This window comes from Papaver somniferum, chromosome 9 (genome assembly GCF_003573695.1).
Source record: "Papaver somniferum cultivar HN1 chromosome 9, ASM357369v1, whole genome shotgun sequence".
Lineage (NCBI taxonomy): Eukaryota > Viridiplantae > Streptophyta > Magnoliopsida > Ranunculales > Papaveraceae > Papaver > Papaver somniferum.
The window spans coordinates 33,930,984-33,954,423 of record NC_039366.1 but is presented as its reverse complement, the minus strand read 5'-3'; the positions used below and the strand labels follow the sequence as shown (position 1 = coordinate 33,954,423).

The following is a 23,440-nucleotide window of genomic DNA, read 5'->3' as shown; positions in this document are numbered from 1 at the left end:
CGTTGGCCTTATCAAAAAAACCTCTCCAAGAGGAGAGGATGCAACTTCATACGTGTGGAAGTGACGAAGAGTAATCTGGATGTATGTGGTTCACTACCGTTTTGTTTTTTTTGGAAATGTGAATTTTAAACATTAAATCATATTTTGATGCCCATGCTGGTATAGTTGTGTTTCATAATTACGACGCCGGAACTTTTATGCCGGCGTAGAACTTATTTTTGAAACGTTGTCGGTAGTTCAGAAAAAACATCCAGAGAAATCATTAAATGTGCCAGTATTGAAAATAAACTAAAAACAGTGCCGGTATTCTAACAAAAAGCTTTTGCACCTGGAAATTAAAGAGTACCGACATGGTATTCAAAAACCCTTCAATGCCAAAATTCTAATGATCTGTGTGTTTTTGGAAAATTCAGAGTGCCGGCATAGATTTGACTTGTTCTTATTATGCCGGTACTATTTGTAGCCTTATAAACTCAAGAAAAACATAGAAATTTGTTAAGTCATAGATAATTCAAACTCTGTAAAAGAGATAATTTGACAATGGTTTATCAACATAATAAATCAAATAACAATACTAGATTGTATAAAAAAACAAACTCGAAAGTTATGTGGTTTCAAACCGAAAACAAATCAAACATAAACCAAGTCAACCAAAGAGTTTAGAAAGACACACAAACAAACATATTGTTCAAGACACACAAACAAACATAAACCAATACTATATTGTTCAAACCAAACTAATATTATAGAAGAAACAAACGATCACTCGGTCCTTGGCTTTTTGTGTACCCTCTTCTTCCTTTCGCCCCACAAGTCTTTTGAAAATAGGCCGTCTCAAAACGTGATAATTGCTTATTTCCAAGTTGGCGCATCACACCTGTAGGATTAGCCATAACGTATCCTTTTATGTGGAACAACGGCCCATTGTAAAATGCAACGTTACCAAACCTTAAAAGTTGACGGTTTCCTCTAGCCTCCTTATAAGGGTCGAACACAACATCTTTGGTACTCATCGCGTCCAGAGCCAATCTCATATCGATCAGTCGATTTTTGTTAGAGGGCTTGGGATTATTGTTGAACTCGTATATCTATGCTCTAGGCTCCTCGGGGTCGACAGTGTGTGTGATCTTCAAGAAGGGACAGTCCTTGAACACTGTTGGGAAGTGTTCATAAGTCCATGCTTATACCAATGTCGAATGATACATATAAGAATCAATAAGTTTTGTTTCTAAGTTCACGATAAGGGTACATGTGAACAATATGTATTTGAGATAAGTTTTAAAAAACAATTACCTGTAGTAGAGTGAAATTCCCGAAAAATTGGTTTGTTTTAGCCTTAGAGGCCTTCTCATCTCCGTCATCAAATGTGCCATTACCGCGGTGTCCCAAGAATACTTATAGACATCTTCCAATGGATCCAAGTACTGAAGGTAGTTTTCACTAACCATGTTGCCATTAGTGTCATGGAATACCTTAGTGCCCAAGATGTATAACAGGTATGCAACGGCTGTATAACGAATTTGTTTAGGGTCTCATCCATCCTCCAAACTTCGTTCTTTTGTTTTTTCAAACTTCTTCTTAAGCAGCGTCATCTTGAATGTCTTTGTCCTACTAGTGTTGGATACATAAAAGCTCTACACAGAAGTTTTGTACTCCCAACCAAACAGCTTGTTAGTCAGAGCGTGCAACTTCGACCATTCTAGGTCCAGACACTCAATTCCTTCTGCTGCAATTGATTTGCCGATAACATTCAAGCCTAGAATGTTCTGAGCATATTCAGGGATGAAGGTCGTCTCCCTAAAAGGGAAGTGCATGGTATCAGTTTCACCATGATACCTTTCGACGAAGCAATTGACAGTCACAAAATCAGGCTTCACATAATTTTCAACCAAAGCATATAGACCAGAATCATTTACTATTATTTGGACCTCTTCACATTCCTCAGACAAATTCCAACAATCCACGGCTTGGTTTCGGCAAACACACCCAACCTTCTTATGATCCTACAATTAGGAGACAATACAATTAAGAGATTTTACATAAATACACAACAATACATATGCACAAGATAAAAAATGCTTACATAGGTTTGATAGATAGTACGAGCCCACGAGTGCTTGTATCCAAATAGTATTTTCGGTTCCGAAGCTTCACCCCAAATTCTACCACGTTCAAGGTCAGGTATCATGTCATCAACATGAGGAAGGTGGGAACCTTTAACTTTTACTTTGCCGTTGCCTTTGCCTTGTGTCGGTTATTGACTTGGCCCACCAACTTCGCTTTGGCTTGATAATTGACTTGGACGAACCTCATTATCTTCCTCCTCACTTTCCTCTTCATCTTGCTCATCGTGCTCAAATGTGCCAGCAGGGTCACGGATTACAATTCGACTACGGTCACCACCAATCTCCCAAATTATACCTCTTGTATCAGCCCCCAAACGCTTGTTGCGACCTTCATCTTTCCCTCGGGGAGGTAGAGACTGAGGAGTATCAAGACCGTCCTTCCTTGTTCTCTTAGTGACATCAACTTTAGTTTTCCTTGGCTTTACCCCTATATCAAAAGACTCACGAAATGAATATAAGACAAATCATTTTCAGTTTCAGTACCGGCATAGACTCACTTAAACAAACCACGCCGGTACATAGCTCCCGGCATAGAAACTTAGCAAATAACAATTGCCGTTACAAAGTTCCGGCAGTGAACATTAACTATCGACAATGCTGGTAGTCATATGTAATTCTCCTGGATATCAAAAGATCACTATCGCACTCTCAAAATAAATCAATTCCATGCCATGACTTAGTACCGACATTCAATGCAACCTAAAACCTATGTCGGTACTGGTGACAAACTCATAGGTGTTCTTGTATGTTTTAAGTCCACTACCGGCATACACGAATTATTATGAAAAATTGCTGTAACCTAAAACCGGCATAGTATTCGACCCAATTTCTATGCCGGTACAGAACATTCAGTTTCTGGTGAATATGGGTTTGAAAACGACATTGTATTCAAAATCCAAGCCGTAACTAGATCCCAGCACTGTATTCATCCTAAATTGAATGCCGTAACCTATTACCGGCACTGTATTCATACATATTTCAGTGCTGGTACTCACTGAAACTCAACTGTTTGAGTTAGGGTTCGCGATTCTAACTTAAACCCATTGCTATAAATTGATTTAAACACTCATAAAGTAGTTTAAAATCACTTACGTTCTCACAGAAGCCATGCTTGCGAGAGGTTTGATTGTCTGAATTCGCTGCTTCTTCTTCTTCTTGCTCTTGAGCAATATTAGCAAGTCTTGCTTTTAATTTCTCTTCACCGATTGATTTTGAGTTCGATTGGGCATTTGGTTTCTTTCGTGGAGGCATTGTTATGATTTGGGTAGGTTAATCGACGAAGAAATTTTTGAATCGACGAAGAACGATGAAGAAAAAAAAATTCAAAAACCTAACCCTAGGGTGTGCCGGAACAGAAAGAGAAATGGGGATATATGAATTTGGTTTTTAATTTTATTGTTTTAGTAAAAGGGATATTATGGTCTTTTCATAAAACTTTTTAATTAACCAAACATATTCTAGTATTTCCATACCCAAAAATCACGTCTCAGCACGCACCATCCTTTCGGAAGTAATTTATTTATATCCCCAGTTAGTTATTCTATCCCTAATTGCGCGTTTACTGCTAGGAAGGTCAAAGTTTACGGCTGGATGGTATGAGAATGCTAAACTTGAAATCTGTCCAGTGTTGGAGAGTGGATGCCGGTAGGCTAAAACCGGTCCAACCCGGACCATGCTCACCCCTGCCGGCGCAGACAGTACTATTTATGAAACCCCAATCTGCAACCTCTTTCTTCTGCTTTTCTTCGACAATGTTATCTTCTCTTCGCCGTTCAGTGTCAACAAGCTTCAATAGAGGTAATAGTAATTCAATAACTGTTTCTCTTATTAGGTTAAGGAGATCTATTTTTATTCACAACATCCATTCTTCACCTTCTTCTTCGTTTGTAGTGAATTACTTAATCAATTCATGTGGATTATCTGAGGTTGAAGCTACTGCTGCTTCCAAAACTGTCAATTTCAGTACTTCAACAAACCCAGATTCAGTTCTCGCTCTACTTGAAATCAACGGATTTACTAAACCTCACATTTCCAGAACAATTTCTAAGTTTCCCTCAATACTTATATGCAATCCTCAGAAAACCCTTGAACCAAAATTCGATTTTTTCAAATCTGAAGGGTTTTTTTCTGGAATTGAACTTGCCAAGTTCTTCTCCAGTAACCCAACTATCCTTGAAAGTAGCTTACAAGACAGAATAGTACCTTGCTGTGATACCCTTAAGAACATTTTTGAGGATGACCAGAATGTAGTTGACATTATCAAACGCCATTCTTGGCTTCTCACTGGAAATTTTGGTATAAAAGATATGATGGTGAATATTGGGATTTTGAGAGATGAAGGTGTCCCTCAACCCGATGTTATTAAGTTGCTTATCAAGCAACCAAGTGCACTTACGATTAGCACCAGTAAATTTAAGGAGATTGTACAAGAGATTAACAGTATGGGTTTTCATCCTTCAAAACCTATGTTTCTTACTTGTCTCGAGGGATTGACATCCATGAGCAAAGCCACCTGGGAAGCAAAAGTGAACGTTTACAAGAAATGGGGTTGGTCGGAAAACGAAATTCAAAGTGCATTTGAGAAGCATCCTCAGTGTATGATCCAATCTGAGAAGAAGACAATGTCCACAATGGATTATCTTGTGAATGAAATGGGCTATGATCAATCACTTATTGCCAAATGTCCAAGGATTCTTACTTATAGCTTGGAGAAGAGGATTATGCCTAGATGCGATGTTATTCAGCTTCTTGTCTCCCAGGGACAGATTAAGAAACCTGCCTTAAGTGCAATATTAACAATCTGTGAGAATGCTTTCTTGAAGAAGTATGTGAACAAGTATGAGGCGAAAGTTCCAGAACTATTGAAGGTATACCGTACTTCACTAGATAGTACTTCTTAAACATTAAATGAGTTTATTTGAATTCAGAAATTGCAGTTTACATAGTGTTTCTCCTCTTTTGTATTGTTTATGGAGTAGCAGTTGGGAATGTAGGATCTGGTCGCCATTAAGGCAAAGTGGAAAAAGAGTGAATTCATGCCTAGATTATTTGCATATTGAATTTTGTGTCTCTTATCGTACTTAATATGATTGGTAATTCAAATTCTTCGGTTTAACCCGTACTTTTTTTCTTTTCATGTGATCACGACTATCCTGATAATTTGAAGCTCTATGGTCACAGCTTTGTTTAAATACTTTACATGAGGATCATACATGATATGGTAATAAATTAGACAAGTTTCAGGCTATGAAGAAGAGTGTTTCAAACTTCCTGGATCTGACCAATGTGAACTTATACTTCAGTCCAGTATCAGTTATTAACTTGATTTATTCATGGGGGACATTTTGTTATTTCTTAAAATAAGTTAAGTGTCACCGGCAAATATAGATGGAGCTGTCAATTGTTAGCAACCACATAACCTGACACAAAATAGAAGAGCTTCTTTTGAGATGGATTCTAATCTGGACACTATGTGCCAATTATAGCATAAAAAATTTATAGATACAAGTTGAAAGTTTTTTAATCAGCAAACAGAGAGACCACAAAGACATGATTAAGAAAATTTTATAAAATAGCGTCATCGTTGAGGATTATGTATGAAATTTAGACATAGGATCTTTATTCAGTGCACGCCATAGTGTTGTTTCTTCATTAGGTGCACTGTATCTGGATTTTCTTGTGTTTTTTTGTTCTTTCATTATGGCATTCTTGTGCATAATCTTGAATCCTTTACTATGTTTTGGAGAAATGTTTTGAAAGTTGTACAATATTGTTAGGTGGTTAATATTTCGTTATGCAACTTTTCGTTGTTCTTTTTGTTCTGTTTCCTCTTCGTACTCTGAAAACTCAGCTGGCTGGTGATGGACTTCCTCATTTACCGGCTTAGCTTCTTCCTTAATCAACCAAGTTGACTTGGATAACTGTGTGACTTTGTGTTCATGAAATTGCGTTTATGTAGTATAGTTGTTTTACAAGAGATGTGGTTGGTCTGAAATTCAAGCAGGATTTAGGAAAAGTCATCAGTTTATGATAGTTTGTGGAATAAGATAATGGACACCATGAATATCCTTGTGAATGAAATGGGTACTTTGTCAGTCAAATTCTAGTCTGCAAGGGTCTACTAATGTCCTATAAATTCCCTTTCAACAATGAAGTTGTTGATGAATTCTGTGATAAAGTATGACAATATAGAGCTATCTGTTAGCACATTTGAAGTTCTGGTAGAAACCATACATTATTTGAAAGGATATGTTCTACTTTACATTTAGCTCTGTGTTGTTTTGTTCTCTCCGAATTAAAATTTTTAAACCATCATTGTGAACAGCATAATTCGAGAGTACTATTCAAAGTAGAGGGAATGATTTTCTCTAAAAAAAAAAAGAATCTAAAAAGTTGCCTTGATTTATATAAGGTCCGATGGTAGTAAGTTAAAGTGCAAAAATGTTATTGAAAAAATTGTCAAAAAGTTCCGTTGCCGGGACTTGAACCCGGGTCTCTCGGGTGAGAGCCGAGTATCCTGACCACCTAGACTACAACGGATTGGTTTGTTCAGTTGCTCATCACATTGGCTGAAGATACGTAATCGTTTGACTGAAATTCTTTAGCCATAATGGGTCTTCCTAGATACCAATCACATCAGTTTGAAGCTTTGACATGGCTTCAAAGAAGCAGCAATTAAGATTTTGTTGGGAAACAGAGTTGGGCAAGTTCTAAGCTTGAAAAAAAACAAGCTCAAGTATTAGCAGATCATCACGCGAAAAACTAGCAAACTGACAAGCGTGGTAACCAAGTTGCAAGTCGGCGGAACTTTTGTAAGCCTGCTTGCACCACAAGGAGACGACTAGACTTTCCTATCATTTCAACTTCAGTCTTCTATGTGATCAAGGGTAAAATTAAACGAACTCCTTTGCCGAACTTGTTTTTTTATGGCATGGACAATATTGCTTCAACATCCATCCAATAATAATTCTTCTCCAACATACTTACAATGTGTTCAAATGAAAAATTATAACTAAAAACGACCGGATTCGGATAAAAAACTCAACACATGGCATCCTTCAATGATAATCTTCCTAACCGAATATTTTCGGGTTGAGTCTAATACATGGGAAATGAGAAACAACAATTCCATGACTATCACTTTTAGACAATATAAGAAAAACAAGAGACAACTGCATAATTAAAACTACAATTAACTAATAATTCCAAAATTAGCGTTTCTTAACTGCAAGGTGAGAGGCTTCCTCAAACTGCTAATGCGTGCGACTTCTTGCAAATTCTTCGCCAAGAACTCATGGGTCCCAAACTTCCTTAACTTGGTATAGAGTGCATGTGGATGTGTATACTCATTGGCTTTGGACCTCTCCTCCACCATAACTAGACGAGAATGTACCTTGTCTCTCATGAACACTTCATCATAAATACTATCAACCACTTCTTCAGGAATTTCGTTTGGCTTCATCACCATTTCATACTCCTTGGTAGTTGACATAACAAAGTATTCTGCCAAATGATCAGATCCACAGCAAACCCGAACATTAACACTTGTAAATTTGTTTAACTTATAAAATAAATCCAGAATGTCCGAGATTAGCGGAAAAAGTAGATCAAAGTCCTCCATCACTCTATCTCCATATAATAAAATGCATGCACAAGATGTGCAAAGTTTATGACTAGTCGAGCGGCCGATTTTACCCGTACATGCTGGTTTACAACACGTAAACTCAAGACAACGGTTAAGTATATTGCGAACAGCAATTGAATTGCAATACAGTTTGATTTCGCCACCAGAACCAAGGTCAAAAGCAAGTTGTAAAGCACTTCTCACACCTAGAAACTCATAATAAGTAAGTGGAACCTTGCCTTTTAGAGAAACACCAACAGATGCAACCTTTGGCCTACCGAAATGGTCGAAAAGGACAAGTCCATATCCCCCTTTTCCTCCATCCTTTTCCATATAGCCAGTAACACTTGCCGTGTAAGACAATCTAGGCATACCATCAGCTTCAGTGATAATTGTTCCCAGCCAGTTTGGTTTTCCCTCTTCATGCCAAGAAGCTTTCCACTCCTGCTTATCTGGTATACGTATTACATTGAAACCGACACCAAGCTCCCTCAGCCTAGCAGATGCCAATAGGTTGCTTAAAAGATAACAGTAATGTGGTGAGCCCCTATTTTTTTCAACGAAATCACTGCCAAGAAGATGCAGATAGTGATAAGTGAAGACAATTACAACCATTATATCAAACCAATTACTACCATATTAGTTCAACTGGTTTTATCAGCTAAATATAAGTTACATAACATAGCACTATCATACAGACTCCGTATTCCTCGGGTTGTGGAAGTTACAATTCAGACTGAACATGCAGAATGTTCTAAACAAACTACTAGCTAGTAAAAGATAGCAAGACATATCAAACACTCTCGAACCATTCTTGATGCAAGTTGAACTTATAATTACCATGATATTTGAAGCTTTCTAGGATTACGTCACATTAATCAGAGACAAGAGATGCAAATATTGACTATTCTATTATTAAAGCAGCTGCTGGTAACTTTCTGATCCATTAGTTAGAAATGATTATGAGAGGGCAGGGGTCAAGAGTAATCTAACGGCATAGCAAATCAGAAATAGAGAAGATAGTCGTCATAGATATGGTTCGTTCAAATATAACTTTGGTGGTAGCACTATTATGATACAAGATGGCACCTAATCATTTCGGCTTCTTGCACCATTGCACTATACAGATTTTAAAAGTTAACAGCCTAAAACAGCTCATGCCTTTTATTTCAGAATAAACCACAAATGTCCTTAAATCTGTTGGAAAGCTAAGCTAACTCTAAGGAAGCAGGAATGAACACCAAAAGAAAAGGTACCTTAATACATCCATGATCGCCTTGTCTGGATGAGTAAACTCAGCACTCAAGTCAAAGGCTGGATGACTAAGCCTGCAAAATTGATGCAGTATTTACATGAAAAAAAAATAAAAAAATATATATAATGTAAGGCTAGCTGCAACCTCAAAAATTGTGATTTAGGGTTTTATTTGTTTTTTCATTTTCAGTTTTCACAAAGGAACCCCATTTATGGATTTTTTTCAATTAACAACAATTCATAAAATTAATGTAATAAAAGTACTCACGCGTTGTGGCCTCTGATCATCCGTCTCAGGAACCGGTGGTAAAACGTTGTTTTGCTTCTCCCTGCACCTGATAGCTGAGAAGAATTCTTACAACACTCTCTGCTTATTTAATGCGGAATTGAACTCATCAAAACCGGTAAGATAATATGTCACTTGTCAAATCACTCTTACGAAAAACCCCTTTACAAAATCTTCATCAAAACCCATGTCTTCTTCATTAATCTCGAATAATCCAAGATCTTCAAACCTGCTAATAACACTATGCTCAAAATTTCATCACACAGCCTTTATTAATCCTCCTCCTCCTAATCAAATCCTTCCAACCCCTGGATACCATTTCCTCCTCCTCCCGAAAGATAGTGGAGAAGCAACAGCAGAATGCAACTTTGATGATGATCTGCTAAAATAAATTGCTGAAATTGATAACAAAATAGACGAAGCTCGGGACTGGATAGCAGTAGGAAACGAAGATAAAAACTGTTTTTTGTTATGGCCGTACCCGGAGGAAGCGGCTGAAACGTGCTCGTGGTGCTGTCAAGATTGCGTCGGACCAAGTTAATGCCTTAGTGGCAAAACTGGGTCATCTAACTCTTTTAAAATCCTAAGCTCCTTAGGCTCCACGTTGAACGGTGACCGTCACCCTCTCACAGAATTGTTCGGTTTCATTTTTCCTCAAAGGAGAGAAAAACAAGGCTTTTTCTTTACAAAATAAAGAAATTTTTATATTTATCACACACAAAAAAGAAAAACGAAAACAAAAAAAGAATTCTTAGAAGAAACCCTAGGAACAAACTTAGGTTTTTTCCCTACGAAAAAAAAATCATCATTAACGATGATATAGAAAATGCGCTCTCTTTATTCTCCTCCCGATTTTTCCCGGAACGAGAAGAGTAACTGAAATGGAAGTTAGGGTATGAAGGAATTAAGCCGAACAAAACATAGGTTAGGGTTTCACTGCTTTGTTTTGATTTTTGAAACTCTAATCTCTTGATTTATGATCATACGGGTTTGGTTAGGGGTTTATTTTTTCAGGTACAGTTTTTACAAAATTCAAGTTTGGATTTGAAGGAATCAAGGGTTTACTGTGTTTGGTTAGGGTTTATTTGAGTTTAATGAACTGTTGCGGCACCAAAACTTCTTTCTCTCCTTTCCTGATCAAAGAGACGTCCTAGGTTTAGGCAGAGAAAATATTAATTATGTGGGTTTTTCGTTTATAAATATATTTCGGTTTCTTTCTTCTGCTATTGGTTCTCTGAGAATTTAACCCCTAGAAAATTTTCTTCATGATTTTGCGTTGATTGCTTTGTATTCTTAATTTTTCGGTTGATGCTCGTCTCTCTCGAAACTATTGCACTCGAGGTTTATCATGCAGGTGTGAACCTTAATAATGGAGGTTAATAATGGATATTTTGATGATTGTTTATTTTGTTCAATGTATCAATAACCCAAATCAACTGTGATAAACCATATTTATGTTGGTTTCAGGTAACCAATCAATGCAGCCAATTTATAACCTTGCATAGCTTGGTCGGATTGCAGCCAACTTGTACTGGTGATGTTTCTTTCTTGATATTGTGTAAATTGGTGGGCGTGTTCTTTTCTTTTTATTAGTTAGGACTCGGGAGTGAAGGTAATTGAGGTGGATTTGAGTAATCAATTTGTTGTAGTGTAGTAGTTCTTGGTTCATTAAACATGGGTTTATTTGATTTTTGACATGATATACAATTATGGTCTTTTATGTTGTTTGTTGTATTACTTTGGTTTCATATTTGTATGGTTTCATATTTGTATTAAACTCTACCTATTTTTGATTTTGTACAGAGAATACTTTCTTGGATCAGTGGCGCCTGTTTCTTAATTTTCTGATCATTTTTCTTTTCTTTTTTTTTTGACTTTGCAGGTTAGGTTCCAGGGTTCTTCATAATCGCCTTAGTGTGCTTAGAAAAAATTTGAAGTTTTAAGGGTGCAATGGAGATTGCAACAATGGTAATCTTTGACTTTCTTCCTAATTTTTTAAGTTGGCGTATTTCATTGTTGCAATTCAAGCTAAGTGATTTATGGTGTGTATATTAGTTGGAATGCATTTACTGTTATGTTGTTGTTTTGGATGTTAGTTATAATATTTATAACTATGCATCATAGTTGAATTTTTGCATTCAGTAAAAAGTTCCCACTTTTACATATTTGATGCGCTAACTTTTTTGATGTATTTGTTTGAGTTAAGCCAGAATAGATGAAATAGAAATAGAATTTCTAAGAGTTTGTTAAGTTGATTGGAACTGTTGAGGACTGCTAAGAATTTGTTGAATATTTTTACTTTGAATTTGGTCGGAGTAATTAAGGCCTAAATGCCCAGTTCACAACCTCCAGAGTTATGCATATGCTTTATAGGCTACCTTAATGGATTACTTATATATTTAAATCCCGAGATCCTTGAAAGAGTATAGGTATTGGTTACATAATAGCACACTGGACCAGGATTTTATTGAATACTGATTACGATGAAGATTGCTTTTTAGGTTACATGAGAGCACTGGAAACTAAATAGAAAATAATATTAGAAAATTCCAAGGAGTTCAGTACACCTGACTGTGGTAATGATGATTGTCCTTTGATTTAAGGCCTAAATGCCCAGTTCACAACCTCCAGATTTATGCATATGCTTTATAGGCTACCTTAATGGATTACTTATATATTTAAATCCGAGACCCTTGAAAGAGAATAGGTACTGGTTACATGAGAGCACACTGGATCAGGATTTTATTGAATACTGATTACGATTAAGATTGCTTTTTAGGTTACATGAGAGCACCGGAAACTAAATAGAAAATAATTTAGAAAATTCCAAGAATTTCAGTACACCTGACTGTGGTAATGATGATTGTCCTTTGATTTTGTTTCACCACTGTCTCAATAGTAAGCATCAAATTGAAAACTAAATAAAATAGCTTGTATTTACAGACCTGGAATGTTTTGTTCATGGTGTTAAGAATCTTCTTTTATATAATGCGTAGGATGCAAAAGCTTGAGAAGGAGTTCGGTATTGGATACCTATAAGCTTTTTTGAGGAGGCAAAAAAAAATCGCCATTTGAAGATTACTTGTATTTGTTACACTGTCATAAATTACTGCCGTTATCTATTTTCGATGATTAATACATTTCTGTTTTTACAGACGCACCAATAACAAAGCAGGGTAGTTGCAGAAACCAAGTGTTACAGAAACTTAGAGCCTGAGACTATGTTATGGTTTGTGTTTGTCAGAGTGGACAAGTATAACTTTTCAGATAACCCTTGATCCATGGATTCAAGTTTGGGTATTATGTAGAACTTGATGTTTTTAATCATTTCAGACTGTCTCTCTAGTGAAAGATGCTTTGTTGTGACTCTTTCAGATATAACTATTATAGCATTTTGGGTTTATAAGTTGTCGTCAAAACCTGGCGGTTTGTTTAATTAGGTTTGAGGGAAACGCCCTAACAACTTGAAGGTTGGGACTGGCTGACTGAAATTGTTCTGAGCTGCAGAACTCAGGTCACCTGCCAGTTTGTTACTATATAAGTCCATCCATTTTATTATCAGGGAGACTATAAGATGTGTTTTGCCTCTAAATCTAAAAGTGTCGGCAGATATATCATTAGCTTTGCTTCCATTTTAACAAAGGTGCAAGACCAATTACTAATTTTTGTTAGCAAAAACACTGTTTTTGATTTTCTCTTTTTTTTTTCTTTTTTTGATGAGAAGAGAATGATATATTAAAAAGAGGATAATTTACAAAGGTCTACCAAAGGTAGACACAGCAAAGCAGGAAACAAAAAAGAGAGACTCAGTAGAACACGGTCTCCCAATTGTTTACAGAATTTGTAAAATTCAAATGTACCCTATTGCCAGAAGCACTTGCCCAGGACAGCACAAGAGACTTGACATCTACTGCAATTTCTGAATCCGTCTTGAAGCTATAATTGTCCTCAAAGATGCGACAGTTTCGTTCTCGCTACAGAATCCATATGATTGCAGACGGGATAAGATCCCAGACCATTTTTCCGTTGTTTGAAAGAGAATTACGAGACCATGTATGAGCCAGAGAAAACATAGTCTCCGGAAACACCCAAGCCCAATGCTTATTAGGAGTAACAACCATCCAAGTGTTGTAAGCAACTTTACACTGCAGCAAAAGATGGTCCTGCGACTCATTGCTATCACCACATAGAATGTAAGAGGTGTAAACGTCCATCCCTTTGCGATGTAACATGTCTAAAGAGTTTAACTTACCATGAACAACACACCATAATAAGAAGGAGACTTTTGGTGGAAATCCAGCCTTCCAAATAAACTGATGTGGGAAGTTGTCAACACCATCGACAGATATGAAAGTATGGTATAAGGTTTTAACTGAAAAACACCATGAGCTGTGATGTTTCCAACGCCTAGTATCATGTAGGGTATCTGTTGCAGGGGGATTGCTGCCAATAATGTTGAGTAACCCTGCTAACTGAACCACTTCTAAGTTATTTAAAACCCTCTTGAAATCGAATCTCCAGGCGCCGTCAGATGTAATGTGATCAGCTAGAGTGCCAAACTGAAGCCTATCTAGCTTGCAAAGAAGATTAAAATTATTTGCCAGAGATGAAGTACCCACCCACTTATCATACCAGAATGAAATCCTAGCACCAGAATGGACGCACATAGAGGAGTTATTATTAATCAGATCACTAGTTTCCGAAATAGTTTTCCAGCAGGATACTCCGTGTGGGAAATAAACCGGACCTGGAACCCATTGAGAGAAGTTGCATCCATATTTCTCAACTATGAGCTTATACCATAAGCTAGTTTTCTCTATCCCAAATCTCCAACTCCACTTTGCTAGAAGAGCCAAGTTCATGAATCTCAAATTGAGCACTCCTAATCCTCCTCTTTCTTTATCCGCATATACCACTTCCCATTTTATCAAATGAGAATAACTGCTATTTCCCCACAGAAAAGTTCTCATTTTCTTTTCCAAAATCTTGATCACTGAAATTGATGCCTTGAAAAGGGAAAAGTAGTACATAGGAAGGGAAGTTAAAATGCATTGCAAGAGAGCTAACTTGCCTCCTTTGGTAAGAGAAATCTGATTCCATATAGATAGTCTTGTATCAAACTTCTCTATAATAGGTACCCAAATTTCCTTAGAGTTAGGATTTGCTCCCAGAGGCATACCTAAGTACATGAAAGGCAATGTATCAATTGCACACCCCAACTCTGTAGCCCACACATTAATTAGAGGGACATCTCCAATTGCAATCAGTCGTGTTTTAGATTTATTGACCTTCAAACCTGCAATATACTCAAAAAAATGTAGAATTGAGAATAAGTTGGTAAGTTCCTCTTTTTTTGTTGTCAACAAAGAAGATAGTATCATCTGCATAGTGCAAATGATTAACCACAGAACCATTCTCCACCATAGAAAAACCATTGAATAAACCATTGAATAAACCAGAGTTAGCAGCTCTATCAATATATCTAGAGAAACCTTCCAATGCAATGATGAATAACAGTGGAGACATGGGACATCCTTGTCTAACACCTCTTGAACTGCTGAAAAAACCAAAAGGAGGCCCATTAATGAGCACAGAGAATGTGGCAGTAGAACAACAAAACCTGGTCCAATTGATCCATTTCCTACTAAAACCCATTTTTCTCAACATGAACTCCAAATAACTCCATATGATTCTATCAAAAGCCTTCTCAAGATCTATTTTACATATTACCCTTGGCTTCTCAGCTTTTAATCTTGAGTCTACCAACTCATTAGCAATCAGAGTTCCATCAATGATTTGTCTTCCCTCAATATAAGCACATTGTACAGGAGAAATAAGTTTTGGCATTACTAATTTCATCCTAGAAGCGAGTACTTTGGATAAGATCTTATAAACACTAGTAAGAAGACATATTGGCTTGCAATCTTTAATAGTTTCTATATGATCTTTGTATCACAGAATTCCTTCATTGTTCCCATAATGTCAGTTTTAATGAAACTCCAGCATTTATGAAAGAACATAATGGGGAAGCCGCCTGGGCCTGGTGCCTTATCATGGTCTAGATCTTGAATTGCCTGTAAAATTTCAGCTTCAGAGAAGTCAGCATCCAGAATACCCGATTCAATAGAATTGATGTTATCAAAATTAATACCTTCCAAAACAGGTTTGATAATCTCCTCTTCCCTAAAAAGATTCTCATAAAAACTTACAATATGTTCTTGCAGCTTTTGTCTGTCGTCAACCAAGGCCCCATCAATGTACAATTTCTTGATTCTATCGTACCTTCTTTTTGCACTTGTCTTCCTGATAAAAAAAGCAGTATTCTTGTCTCCTTCTTGCAACCACCTAGTATTGGATTTAATCCTCCAGGAGACCTCCTTCATTCTTGTTACCCTTTCAAAGTCCTTTTTCCAGCCCACCAACTCTTGCATCTGTGAATCAGATAACAAAGTATCTTCAGCCAAACTATCAAGATCTTGGATTTCTGACAACAACAGATTCAACTTTATATTTGTATTGCCAAAAGTGAGCTTGTTCCATTCCTTAAGTTTTTCCTTCAGTGCTTTAAGTTTGCACCAAAGGATTGTACTTGAGGTACCTGTAAAACAAAAAGAAGTCCACCAATTTTCTAATAATTCAATGAAGCCATTCTCCAAAAACCACATGATCTCAAACCTAAATGGACTAGGTCCCCAAGAAGGGTCTGAAATGTCTAAGAGAATTGGGATGTGATCAGAGGTAGGTCTAGATTTGGCTAGTTGAGAGACAAAGGGAAAATGAGACTCAAATGCTGGAGAGATAAGGAATCGATCAAGTCTACACATAACATGATTAGATTGACCATTTGACCAGATATATCTAGCTCCTTTTAGGGGAAGATCAATAAGATCATGTTGAGAGATGAAGTCACCGAAGTTTTCCATGCTCCTGGTGATTTTACGGCATCCCTTTTTCTCACCTCCCAAGCACCATTTGGTGATTACATTTGGTGATTACATTAAAATCACCTCCCAAGCACCATGGAAGCTCCCATTTCAACCCAAAAATCAGCTCTTTCTTGAGGATTATTTGGCCCATAAACGTTTGTGAGAACCCACTTAAAACCATCATATTTATTAATGCATTGAACTGACAGCGTATATTCTCCCACCAAAGAGTCACTGACTTCGACAAAATCCTTATTCCAAAGAATTATCATACCCCCAGAACTGCCCCTAGACTGCTGGTAAGTCCAACCAAAATTAGGCTTTCCACAAATCTGAGTAATGTCAAAAGCTGAGCAATGCATCATCTTGGTTTCTTGTAAGATAATAATAGGAGCATTAATGAGCTGAATCATCTTCTTCACAATAGTTCTTCTATTGGCTGAGCATAAACCTCTAACATTCCATGAAAGGATTTGTAAATTCATTTATTAAAAGGAATTGCCCGTTTTTTGATGGCACGTCTTGTCTTGACATATGATTGCCCAAGTGCCAATGGGGATATATCAAGTCTTCTGCATTCTATTTCCATTCTTTTAGGTATTACACTTTGCTCCTCCGTACTGATGATAGAGCAAGCATCATCTGCGGTATCTGTAGCAATTGGCTCATATCCAGGGGGATATGTTGGAGTTGAACTAGAGGAATCTGAGGTTTGTTCTTTATCCAGGTGAGCAATGAATGTGTCAATTAGGCCGCCAAGAGCTAGAATTTTTTTTAAGGATGCAAACCCATCTCATACCCGCCGCTCAGAACTGTTTCATCACCAACAGAGAGGAGCTTTGCTCCTCTCCAACCCATTACCACCCGCATCCATCTCCATCTTCATACATACCTGCATCTCCATCAGTTTGCATAGCCATCACCTGCATCTATCCCAACTCACTGCATACATTACCACCACTGTCCAGGCCACAACATCAGCATACTCGAGCTACATCATCAGTCACCTCGCTACCAGCACTACTGCCATCTTCACAATCCATATCACCACCAGTTCGAGGAGTTATCTGTGCGCATCCACCAAGACAACAAGAAACAGGCCAGTCAATCAGCCTCTATCTGTGCCGCAACAGCACCACTCTTCCATCTAGCCCGCAGCGCCATCATCCATATCACCGGTTCACACACTTTGAAGCTGCAGTCCACAGCCATCACGTTCACCATTCCACCTGCTGCTGCCTGGGTTGCTGTATTGGTTTGCTTGTTTAAAAGTTGCTCTTGTCTTTTGTTTCTTTACTATGAACTCCAGTAGCTAAGCATCTTGTTTAGGGACGATTTTGATGTCTGAAACATGAACTCCAATTGATATTTAAACTGCTTTGCTGTCTTAGAATTTATTCGTTATTGCTCATACTCTACCGTGCCAAAAGTGCTTATGAATTATTCTTGAATCGTTTAAGTTGCAAATTAATATGTGGTTATTGATGATGGAATTTTGTTAAGTAATCATATGTATTGAATGACACTAGTAGATGAATCGAGCTTATGTATTTGTCACTAGGAATAGCCTATCTCACAGAACAACCAAGTGCACTTACAATCAGTAGCAGTAGCAGTAAATTTAAGGAGGTTGTACAAGAGATTAAGAGCATGGGTTTGCATCCTTCAAAACCTATGTTTCTTAGTTATCTGGAGGGATTGACATCCACGAGCAAAGCCACCTGGGAAACAAACGTGAATGTTTACAAGAAATAGGGTTGGTCAGAAGATGAAATTCAAAGTGCATTCGAGAAGCATGCTCAGTGTATGATCCGATCAGAGAAGAAAACAGTATCCACAATGGATTACCTTGTGAATGAAATGGGTTTTGATCAATCACTTATTGCTAAATGTCCACGGATTCATACTTATTGCTATCACTTCACAGTTTCACACCATTATGGGTTCTGGAAACATAGTCTTCACCCCCCTTTGTATTGTTTATGGAGTAGCAGTTGGGATTGTATAGGATCTGGGCCTTCTGGCCGCCAATAAGGTTAAGTGGAAATAGAGTGAATATTGAATTTTTGCGTTCATGTAATTAATACCTGGATAACTCGGTGACATTTCGTTTATGTATGAACGTTTTTTTTGGGACCATGGTTTTTTTTGGGGACCATGGTCCTATTAGGCCACCTACCCTATAGTTATTAGGGGTGTCCGAAAGCATTGAAATGACTAACCTACCTTTAACCTAATTTAATTTAAAACCAACCCAATAACCACCTATATATATATAACCACCACCTCCTCCCACCATCGTCGATTACCACCACCACCAACAACCACCGATTACCACCACCACCACTGCCCACCACCGCCGATTACCACCACCACCACCACCTCCAATTATCACCACCACCGATTACCACCACCACCTCCGATTACAATCACCACCAACCACCACCAAAATATATATATATATATATGTTGAATTATATATATAAATTAATTCAACATATTTTGCGAGAATTAATTTAGCTTAATATATATATATATATATATATATTAAGCTATATATATATATATATATATATATATATATATTAAGCTATATATATATTAAGCTTGGAAGGAATTATATTAAGCTATATATATATTAAGCTATATATATATGAATTATATATATATATATTAAGCTATATATATATATATATATATATATATATATATAGCTTAATTTAAAACATTAACAAAGATATTTTCACAAACCTATTACTTGTCATTCGTTTTTGGTTGAATAAATGAGAAGTAATCATTAAAATAGTTGAAAATGGAAGTTGGATAGAGGTTTAATGGAGGGTTTTTTTTCAGAGAAAAGTTCGATTATCAAGAATTAATTTTTTCTTAACCGAACTCAGAGTTCGGTTGATTCGCAAAAAAATACTTTTAACCGAACTCCTTGTATTAGAACAACACAAGTCCATAAGTTCGGTTCCTTCGCAAAATAAGGATATCACCGAACTTTAGTTTACGAAAATAATGAGAAGCCCACAAGTTCGGTTCGTTCGCAAAAATATTAAGTTTTCTTTCTAACCGAACTCTACCTTTGATACTTCGTAACCGAACTCTACCTAATTCGCCAAGAAATAAATTTCGTAGTAACCGAACATTTGCCTAATTGCATATATGCATATATAAGCCCAGTTTGGTTGATTCGCAAAATATGTTGAAGTTTGTGAACCAACCGAACTTCTAACACTAGGTTACTTTTAACCTGCAGTTCGGTTGGGAACTTGGTTGCGTTGAAGTTTGCGAACTAACCGAACACACAAGATGTACCCAAATAAATTGTTAAATTCAAAGTTCGGTTACCTACCATTTTATCCTAGGTAACCGAACATTACACTGTACGACCAAAACTTCCATTAACGAGCGAGTTCGGTAACCTGCGTGTTTGGAAAACGTAACCGAACTACACTTTCAGGTGTGTTCGGTTACATGTTCTTGACATATGGTAACCGAACTGGCCCAAATCTACATAAAAAATTTCATTTTTTTTGAAAGTTTGGAGCAATTCAACCAACATTATCTAAGTTTGAAGCCATCTGATTTTGGTTGGTAAAATCCATCGTTTTTCATGTTTTCCTTCTTCATCTTCTCTAACTTTACTCTCTCAATAATTCTACTTCTTTAAAAAAAAAACCATCTGATTTTTTAATCTCACTAATTATCTTTAACTTAATCATCTCACTAATCATTACACTAACTATTATTAACACTAACTAATCATCACCCAAAATTAATCAGGAGGGTAATTTAGGTATTAATATAAATATCTAGATAAGGGATGACCTAGATTTACTTCTAATGTCTTTACCCAAAATAAAATCATGATCCCAAAAAACCATGGTCCCAAAAAATCGTTCTTATGTATTCTCAGTCTGGGTCTTTCATTTTTTTAGTTTTGCCTATTATCCTTGTCAGTCAAATTCTAGTCTGCAAGGCTCTTCCCACGATTGGGATAATCTAAAATAGCTGCATTGAAAATAAAAAATAAAAAATTCCGTTGCCGGGACTTGAACCCGAGCCGAGTATCCTGACCACCTAGACTACAACGGATTGCTGTTTCCTTTCCAACTTTTCATTATCCGTATCAAATGAAGATTCTTTTTTCTCAACGAACAACTACCACTCTCTCTCCATTAAGAAGTTCTTTGACAAGACAATCTTCCTAGCAAATGGACCAGCATCAACGACGTGTAGCGCAGAATAGATGCGACTCCCTGAAACCGTTTGTTTTGGCTGATTTTTTCTCCACTCGTCCCAATCGTTTTATCTATCAAATTTCACTAGTCTCACCAAATAACAACCACATTAACTTGAAGCTTTGATGACATCTCTTCAAAAAAGCAGCAATTAAGAATTCCTCACGAAACAGAGTTGAGCAAGTTCCAACCTTGAAAAAACAAAGGCAGGTATTAGCAGATATATAGCATGCATAAAATTAGCAAATTGCATGGCCAGGGCAAGCGAGATAACCAAATTGCAAGTTGGCGAAATTTTTGTAAGCCTACATGCACGCACCACTAGGAGATGATGCGCACCCCATAATTGCGACATTACCAGACTATCTAAACCATCTTAACTAGACTTTTTTTTTTTTTTTTTAGTTATCATTTCAACTTCAGTCTTCTTTGTGATTAAGGCTAAAATTAAACGAACTCCTTCAATGAACTTGTGTTTTATGGCATGAACAATATTGCTTCAACTAGTTTTCAGGAGAGATCATCCATCTGATAATAATTCTTCTTCAATATTTATTCAAAGTTAAATCTGGTAGTAGTTTATGTTTTTGGATGGATAAATGGCTCTTTGGTTCCTTTAAACTTAAAGTATCCTAATGTGTATGCAGTTTCTAGAGCTAAAAACAAAACCGTGGCTGCAATTTTCATGGAGGATGAGAGGAGATGGAATTTATTACCCCAAAGAAGAATGAATATTATCGTTACAAATGAGCTTGCTGATTTGCAGAGAGATCTCACTCAAGTTTCAGTCAACAGTGATGCAGCTGATGAATAAAATGGATCATTGGTAAGAAAGGATTATTCTCAGTCAAGTCTGCTTATGATTCTCTTGTTCAAGAGCCTTTGGATCAGGAATCTAGCTACATTTTCAAAAATAAATTGGGATTACATACTTGCAGCCAAACTGACTTGATTTAATCCATGGATTTTGCTCTTCTCTCATGAATTCTAGCATTTCTCTCTATCTAAATCTCCTAAATGACAACAAAAAGAATTAGTTTCCATAAGTCTTTTCTAATATCATAAAACCTGCAGCAATTGCAAGTCTGTAAGAGTCCATGAAATGAACCAGGCATCACCCAACTTATTTTGCAGGAGTTAATGAAGTAACTCCAAATATTTGCTATCCATGGACAGTGAATAAACAGATGATGTTGTGATTTCATATCGCTGTTGTAGAAGACACAAGGAGTACTGTGTACCTGCACCCCTCTATGTTCAAGCATCATTCTGATAGGTATTGAATCGTGTAAACCAACCCAACACAGAAAAATCACCTTTGGCGGGATATGCTTCACTTCCAAAAACCTGCAAATTCCCAGTTAACTTCTTCTCTGCATAGGAGCTTATAAAGCTTCTTAGAAAAGAAGTCCTGTTAGATTTTATGAATATTAAGTTCTGCCTTTCTCATTCATTCACGTTGAATATTTATACAAGACCCCAAAACCCTAATAGAGTTTAAACCTACATTGTTGGACTTAATCTTAAGACCCACATTATTGGACTTAATCTAAAGACCCACATTATCCCACACCATATTCATGGGTCTTAATACCCTCCCTCAAGACGGAGCATGGAGGTCACACATGCCCATCTTGGACATAAGAAACTGAAATTGAGCTTTCCCTAAAGATTTAGTAAAACTATCCGCCAATTGCACTATTATAGGAGTATACGAAGGCGTGATAATCTTCTGTATTATAGCATCTCTAACCAGATGACAGTCAACTTCAATATGCTTCGTTCGCTCATGAAAAACTGGATTCTGAGCAATATATAAAGCCGATTGACTATCACATAGAAGGCGTATTCCATGTGTATGATGAACTCCCAAATCACGCAGTAATTGTTTCAACCATTTTAATTCACACGTAGCTGCCGCCATAGAACGATATTCCGCTTCAGCCGATGAACGAGAAACAATATGTTGCTTTTTAGTTTTCCATGACACCGTTGAATCTCCAAGAATAACAAACCATCCAGTCAATGAGCGTCTAGTTAAGGGACAACTCGCCCAATCTGAGTCACACCATCCTTTTAAATTAAGACCACTATCAGAGCGCAACAGAATTCCCTGTCCAGGATTCTTCTTCAAATATCGAACCACACGAAGAGCTGCTTCCCAATGTGCTAGTCTTGGCCGTTGCATAAATTGAGACAAAATATGCACGGAATATGCCAGGTCCGGTCTAGTCACGGACAAGTAAATCAAACGACCAACTAGTCTTCTATACTTCTCCACATTTGTAAACCAATCTCCTTTGTCCAAAGAAAGACGATGATTTGTTTCCATTGGAAATTCTGCAGGTTTTGCACCTAATAAACCTGTTTCCATGATGATATCTAATGCATATTTTCTCTGACATATATAAAAACCTTGTTTACTCCGAGCCACCTCCAAACCCAGAAAATACTTCAGTTTTCCCAAATCTTTCATCTTGAAACATTGTCCCAAGTATATTTTGAACTGATGAAGCGCAACCAAATCATTGCCCGCAACAATCAAATCATCAACATAGACCAAAATATTAAGCTGCATCTTTCCCTTGTTCATAGTAAAAAGAGAATAATCCGAATACAACTATCGAAAACTATAACTCTTCAAAGCCGCAGACAATTTTGCTAACCAACACCGAGGAGCCTGTTTTAAACCATATAAAGATTTCTTCATCCTACACACCATATTAGACTTATCTTTAGAAAATCCGGGTGGTATCTTCATATACACTTCTTCCTCCAAATCTCCATGAAGAAATGCATTATGCACATCCATCTGATGCACTTCCCAGTTCTTAATCGCTGCAACAGCTAGAAAAGTCCGCACTGTCGTCATTTTCGCCCTTGGTGCAAATGTCTCATTGTAATCCAACCCTTCAACTTTATGATTCCCAAAAATAACCAGTCTAGCTTTGAGTCGCACCAACTGTCCATTCTCATCA

At 37.0% G+C, this 23,440-nt stretch overlaps 2 protein-coding genes and 1 non-coding gene across 3 annotated transcripts; 1 reads left to right on the top strand and 2 right to left on the bottom strand.

Moving 5' to 3' along the window:
- The first annotated feature begins 3,707 nt into the window (after positions 1-3,707).
- On the top strand, positions 3,708-5,247 carry LOC113308841. The gene is made up of 2 exons (XM_026557288.1): positions 3,708-3,923; positions 4,017-5,247. The coding sequence occupies exons 1-2, from the start codon at positions 3,722-3,724 to the stop codon at positions 5,024-5,026; spliced, it is 1,212 nt and encodes a 403-aa protein (XP_026413073.1). The 5' UTR covers positions 3,708-3,721; the 3' UTR covers positions 5,027-5,247.
- A 1,345-nt stretch (positions 5,248-6,592) lies between these two features.
- Positions 6,593-6,665, bottom strand: TRNAE-CUC. Its single transcript has one exon. It is a non-coding gene; the product is annotated as a tRNA-Glu (tRNA).
- Positions 6,666-15,225: 8,560 nt separating this feature from the next.
- LOC113311744 lies at positions 15,226-16,212 on the bottom strand. The gene has a single exon (XM_026560543.1). It carries the CDS (start codon positions 16,210-16,212, stop codon positions 15,226-15,228), a length of 987 nt encoding a protein of 328 aa, XP_026416328.1.
- Between the last annotated feature and the right edge of the window lie 7,228 nt (positions 16,213-23,440).